At 36.4% G+C, this 6,521-nt stretch overlaps 1 protein-coding gene across 1 annotated transcript; it reads left to right on the top strand.

Moving 5' to 3' along the window:
• Positions 1 to 712: 712 nt before the first annotated feature.
• On the top strand, positions 713 to 5,400 carry LOC129572439 (adenylyl cyclase 78C-like; the record flags this gene model as incomplete). Its single annotated transcript, XM_055452407.1, has 6 exons — positions 713 to 988; positions 1,058 to 1,185; positions 1,821 to 1,880; positions 1,949 to 2,057; positions 4,201 to 4,252; positions 5,029 to 5,400. Coding segments are annotated over exons 1-6 (940 nt in total), but the record flags the coding sequence as incomplete, so codon positions are not given.
• Positions 5,401 to 6,521: the final 1,121 nt, after the last annotated feature.

Here is a 6,521-nt window from a genome sequence, read left to right as displayed (position 1 = left end):
CCCCAGCCCCAGAAAATGTGTATAATATGATTTGTTTACCCAAAAAATTAATATTTTTTCATATAACGGTATTTTTCATTTACTATGAACAAATGGAAATATTATGTATACCGTTGGATAGGTATTCATGAGTACTACAACTCTGACCCAAGGAGTACTCAATACGTATTGCCCTACCTCCCATAGTTAGGGAGCTATGGCCCTGGGAAGTGATACCTTTATTTTGGGTTTGCCAACATATCCCCAATTTTAACCCCTTTCCTCACAATTTAGGGGTTGGGTATCTATATATAATTTATCTACACACATTACCCTTTAAGTTGATATGCGTTAGACTTCATTCAAAATGGCCCAAGATCCATACAGAACGGGACACACTTCTTTATCTTATTGGTATTTTTGTCATTTTTCCACTGACCATTTCACGTATTTCATACCAGGGTAGAAAGCAGATAAAAAAGCGGTAAATAGTTATTTCTACTTTGGCAGATCAGCCCGAAAACCACCACCATACTCGTTTGTATTTGGAAATTATAGACTCATAATTTACTTATTTATTCACACTGCTAAGTACTAGCTGAATATTTTGGATTTGCCGGCAAAATCAATTTGATAGGATTAAAAAAAAATTAAAATGAAATTAGGTTTACAATGTATTTATAGATTCCACTCATTTTATTAATTGAAATTTCTATTATAGAATATACTGCCTGACCACGTCGCATCCTACTATTTATCTGATGGACGTTCTGACGAGCTCTATGCAAAAATGCATAATTTGTGTGGAGTTATGTTTGCGTCTATTCCGAATTTTCAAGATTTTTATTCAGAGGATATTGAAAATGGAAAAGCATGTATTCGAATTTTAAATGAAATCATTTGTGACTTTGATTCATTGATGGATGAACCGCAATTCTCAACAGTGGAAAAAATTAAAACGGTGGGCGCAACGTATATGGCAGCGGCTGGCCTGAACCCAAAACATCAAGTAATAACTTTATATATTTTACTCTTGAATGAACAATTTAAAAAAATGTTGGAATTATTGTATTTCAAGTTGGAAAAAGGCGGAAAAGAGGAGGATTGTGTTTGTGATTTAGTAGAATTCGCAATGACTCTTTGTCAGAAACTTCAGGAAGTGAATAAGGATGCATTTAACACATTTCAATTGCGAGTTGGCATAAGGTAAGGCATGTTTGAGTAGACGGACAGCAGGAAGAAGGAGCAATGGATTCGGTAGAAAATATGGAGAAAAAGGATCCATGTTTCCAAAAAAAAGATCGTTTTTAAATAAAGAAATATTCAACCTGTGTAGGCAATGACAAGAATATATCAAAGGAAATAATTTTACATTTTTCTTCCTAAATGTTTAATATTCTTTGAAATAACTTCAGAGATCCATTTTGTATACGGATTTATCTCGAGATATTAGTAGCTCCTATTTTTAGGCGATGGCTGTGGATATTTTTCAATAGCGAAAATAAACAAAACAATAATCTTCATAAATAATGTATTGGCAATGTAAAACTAAATGGCGAACATTTTACGTTTCTGTACTATGTAAAGTGACAATGGGTTGATATAGGCAGACTTGTTGACAAATAATGGTAAAAAAAATAAAACTAAAATCTCCATCTCTCTTGCTTGTGTTTTCTCCGTTGTTGTGTCTTTGTTCGTGTATGCGTTCGATAGCTGCTATTAAAAAATATGCACAGCTATTGCCCAAAAATAGGAGCTACTAATATCTCAAGATATAGCCGTATACAAAATGAGATACCTGAATGACTTTTTGCAATAATAAAATCGTTTCGTTCATGCAGTAGCGGATCGTTAGTAAGCGGCGTTATTGGTGCTCGTAAGCCCGTTTACGATATATGGGGGTAACTGTTATTGTAGCATGGAATTATATTATATTTATTATTATATTATTATACTACATTTATTTTAGGAATACGGTTAACGTAGCATCTAGAATGGATTCAACGGGGGAGAATTGGAAAATTCAAGTACCTGATTATACCGCACAAATGCTTATATCAAAAGGATATACTTGCGTTGTAAGTTCGGCTACTCTTATTTCTTGGATTCTCGCATAGAACACAGAAATTAAAAACGCAGAAAAAACAAAACACAGAAAAACAAAACACAGAAAAACAAGACCACAGACCTTCGCCTCGCTCCGCTCTGCGTTCTTGAGAGAGCTTCTGAAGTTTGGTCGTCCAGAGGGGGGTAATTTCAAATTGCAAATTTTTATTTGGGGGGTGATTTTGGAATCGAGTATGGGTAATTCCAAAAGTGAAGAGCAAAAAAAAAGGTCATCACTTTTCAAAATCGATTCTATCTAGTGTGAACCCGCTTAGCAGAAAAAGTGAGGACTAAAAAAGGTCCTCACTTTTGGATTTAAATCACAGTATGGGTGAAATTTTCCACATAGGGGTAATGTGCCAAAATTATTTCAGAGGGGGGTAATTTGACCCCTCGGACCCTGCTTCAGAAGCTCTGGTTCTTGAGGACTTTATTCAATTTTTAGTTTACTTTTCAGCAAACTATTCAATTCGTACTACATCAAATGTTTGTCCTAAGATATATGAACCGTTATAAAAAATATATTCCAGTGAACACATTCAGATAACATAATATCTGTTCCCAAGCATTATCTCTTAAAAAACTGCAGCTATTTTGATTTCGTGACTATCTCACCACAGAAAATTCGTTGAATTTTTAAATTTGTGACATATTTTCGTGGTGACTTCTTCTCGACTGAAAATAAACTACATTGAAATAAAACGCATTGCTTTATTTGAGTTGTCGTCTTTCACATAGATGCCGTTTATTGCCAAATTGGCTTTCCTCTCTAACCAATCATTCTCTCTTTCTCATTTATATTCTTCTCTTCACATGTTTGGTGTTCGGTCTTTGCTTGACCGCGTCTCACACTCGACTGACTCGAAGCAGCTCTGCGCTTCGTATGTATACACTCGTTTGCTGCGTGACTGATTCACGCAGCACTCACGATTCCGAACGTCACAAAGTCGGGTTGCCTGATACAGTAGTATTGGAATATTTGTCACGAATTTGAAGATTTAACAAATTTTTTGTGGTCACAAAATCAAAATAGCTGCAGCTTATTAGGATATGGGCAGATATTATGTTAGCTGAATATAGTCACTAATATATTCATATATTAACTCGCAACCGGGCAAGTGGGTCTGTTGTGGTCCAGAACACTGAATTCTTAAAAAAATTAAATGCAAAAAAATAATTTCTCAATTGCAGCGGGTGTTGCAATGTTTTGTTTGAACATTTTACTAGAATTTTCAATAAAAAATAATCGAACTTTACTATTTACGGGGCACTGTAGGGAGCTCCGAACAAAGAGATGGCATCAGCGGGCGAGTTGGACCAAAGTGGTCCAGTGGCTTTAGTCTGTAAAATTGGGAATACGTAATATATCATCCAAAGTATTATTATTCCGCAAACTAGAAAGATGTATCTTTTCAACGCGCAATATACCAATAAAATTGAATGAACATTCGAAAAGTTACAGAGACATGTCAAATGTCAAAAACCGCAAAAATTAGCCATTTCTCCACCAGAATTCATAATATTTTCTGTGTAAAAAGTCGTATATAGTGGGAACTAGAAAGATGCATCTTTCAAACGTGGCATGCTTCAACAAAATTAGTTCAGCATCAGTTGAGCTGTATACTCAAAATTCATCTCTGAATATGTCAAATTTTGCTAATTGAAGAAACCAAATTTAAGACAAAAAAAATCAAAGTATTATCGCTCTATTAGTTTTTATTAAATTTTTTCGGCATATAGCGCGTATATTTCGAGCATCTTTCTAGCTTCCAATACATTCTCACTTTTGACAATATATTGCGTTCTTTTACAGCCATAAAACCATAGGACCACTTTGGTCCACCTTGCTCGATAACGTAAGTGATTAAGCTTGCCCGTCTGAGGGTTAACGAAAAACAGAAAAAACATTTTTCTCAGTTATCTTAAGAATGACTTACAAGATCTAGATGGATTAAATTATAATTCTAAAAATTGGCTCAAAGTCCTTAAAATTTGAGGTACATTTGTGCTGAATTTGTGCTGAAATGTGCGTTTTCAGATTGCAAAAATCTTGTCCGGGGGCTAAGCACCAATCGTCTAATTTGTCGAAAAACACGATTTTTGGTACTTTTACAGGGCAAGTACGAAGTACCCACCCACAAATGGGATTTTTTCATATCGCCACTAGGTTAGGAAATTTGTGCTGAACATCTGCGTTTTCAGATTGCAAAAATCTTACCTAGGGCGCGAGCGCTATTAGTCTACTTTCAAAAAACACGATTTTTGGACGTTTTGGTCATTCTTGAGATTTTTGAATGATATTTTTATTTTATTTAACTTAAGAATGCGAAAAACAATAGTCGAAATGGTCGTGTTTTATTATCGTCTCCTTCATTCGGATATGAAAAATAACAAAAATATATATCTAGGTATATATGTACATAAAACCGAAAATATGTCCGTCCGTGCGTATGCTTCTGGCGGCCCAGAAAGTTTACGGATATGCGGTTAGTTTTGATTTTCGAATTAAATTTTTAGGAGGTTGAGGGTTGAAAAAACTTTTTTCGGTTGCTATGTTTGCGTGTATCCATTCAATGGCTCGCTTGATTATGAAAATTTCCTGAAATATTTTTTTCTGCATGAACGCCCGAGGACCTTCAGGCGCTCTCGTTCAGAGACTTTTCTACCCTGACACGAAGTTGTGTAATGAACAATGCAGGACCAGAAATTGAAATAATAGATCATTTCTAGGGGCGCACATAGAAAATTTGCACAAGGGCGCCAGGGGAATGAAAAAAGGCACCGAGAGACCCAAACGAAGTCCGTGCCCCAAATTTCTGCTTTTACTCGCCGGTTATGCTCGATGCAAAAAGGACCAATGCATCTATGTGCGCCGTTCCAACGACTTAATGGTAATTGTCGCAGTATATGTTGATGATTTGTTGATATTTTTTAACGAAACAGCCTGGAAAGATCAACTGAAGTCAACACTGGCCAAGAACTTCAAGATGAAAGACTTGGGCACTGCATCGAATGTGTTGGGCATACACATTGACTACGATTATCGAAACGGTGTAATCAAATTGGATCAACGAAAATACACCGAGGCAATTCTACGCAGATTCAACATGTGTGATTGCGACACAGTCAAATTGCCGAAAAGCCCAAGTGAGAGACTCACGAAAGATATGTCACCGACAACTGAAGATGAAATTCGCAAGATGAGCAATGTTCCCTACCAGGAAGCAGTGGGAAGTATTTTGTGCTTGCAACAATATACACGGCCTGACATTTCATTCTGTGTCGCTGTAGTGAGCCAATTCAACCAACAACCAGGTAACGCTCATTGGACAGCAGTTAAACGTATCTTTCGATTTTTAAAGGGTACGTTGAACAGTAAATTAGTGTTTGCGCGGACCAGCAAATACAAAGAGTTGTGCTGCTACTCCGATTCCGATTGGGGCTCAACTTTCTGTGACTTCAAGTCATGCACCGGTTACGCTACGTTGTGGCACGGTGCAATATCATGGAAAAGCCAAAATAAAATCTACTGTAGCAATGAGCACATGCGAAGCCGAATACATCGCCGTATCAGCCGCATGACAAGAAATTTTGTGGTTAAAACAACTGAAGGAAGAATTGCTTGGCAAAACGACTGATACGATTGAAATTTTCTGCGACAACAAAGCAGCGAAAGACTTGTGCGACAACGGAAACTTCAAAGCAAAAACCAAGCACATCGCAATTAGGCACTATTTCATCCAAGACTTGGTTGAAAAAGAAACAATTAAAATATCCAAAATGGGCACGGAACTGATGGTCGTTGATGGACTGACGAAAGGAGTACCGATCGAAAAACACAATTTTGTGCCAAAGAAATTGGACTGATTTTTGAATAATTTTTTGATATTTATTTTTGAATTTAACCCCATAGCGCTTAGCGTTGCCATATGGCAACACCGCATATGCTTCTACATGTGAACGCGGTGTAAACGCATATCTACACATATTTGATAGTTTTGAACGCGGGAAAGATGTCGCTTTCATTTGACATATGTTTGGCGTCATTCTGTTAATGTGTTTCGTCGCAACGACATCGTCAAAAGTACATGAAAAAAAGTGGTCGTTATGAGCAAAAATCCTGGGTACTTTGTGTTATTTTAATTATTTATAGTGAAATTCCGAAATTGAAATTATATTTTTCTGAAAGCATTTCACGCATACTTTCATAATAAATATTATATTTGCCGAAAAAATAATAATTTATACATGTTTTTTGTGGTTTTCTGCGCATGTTGCCATATGGCAACGCTAGGCATGCCTGGGTACTGGTTTTTGTGTATGAGCGTCAATTTTTTATCTCAACCGATCTCTTTCAAAATTTGAGGCATTAAAGTACATCAAAAACTAGGAATTTTTTGTTCTACGACTTTCCGATTTGGCCGCCATCTTGGCCC

Source organism: Sitodiplosis mosellana, unplaced genomic scaffold (assembly GCF_009176505.1).
Source record: "Sitodiplosis mosellana isolate CC-2019 unplaced genomic scaffold, AAFC_SMos_1.0 Smas_scaffold_4951, whole genome shotgun sequence".
In the NCBI taxonomy this organism is placed as follows: domain Eukaryota; kingdom Metazoa; phylum Arthropoda; class Insecta; order Diptera; family Cecidomyiidae; genus Sitodiplosis; species Sitodiplosis mosellana.
The sequence above is the reverse complement of the archived record's forward strand: the minus strand, read 5'-3'. Positions and strand labels throughout refer to the sequence as shown.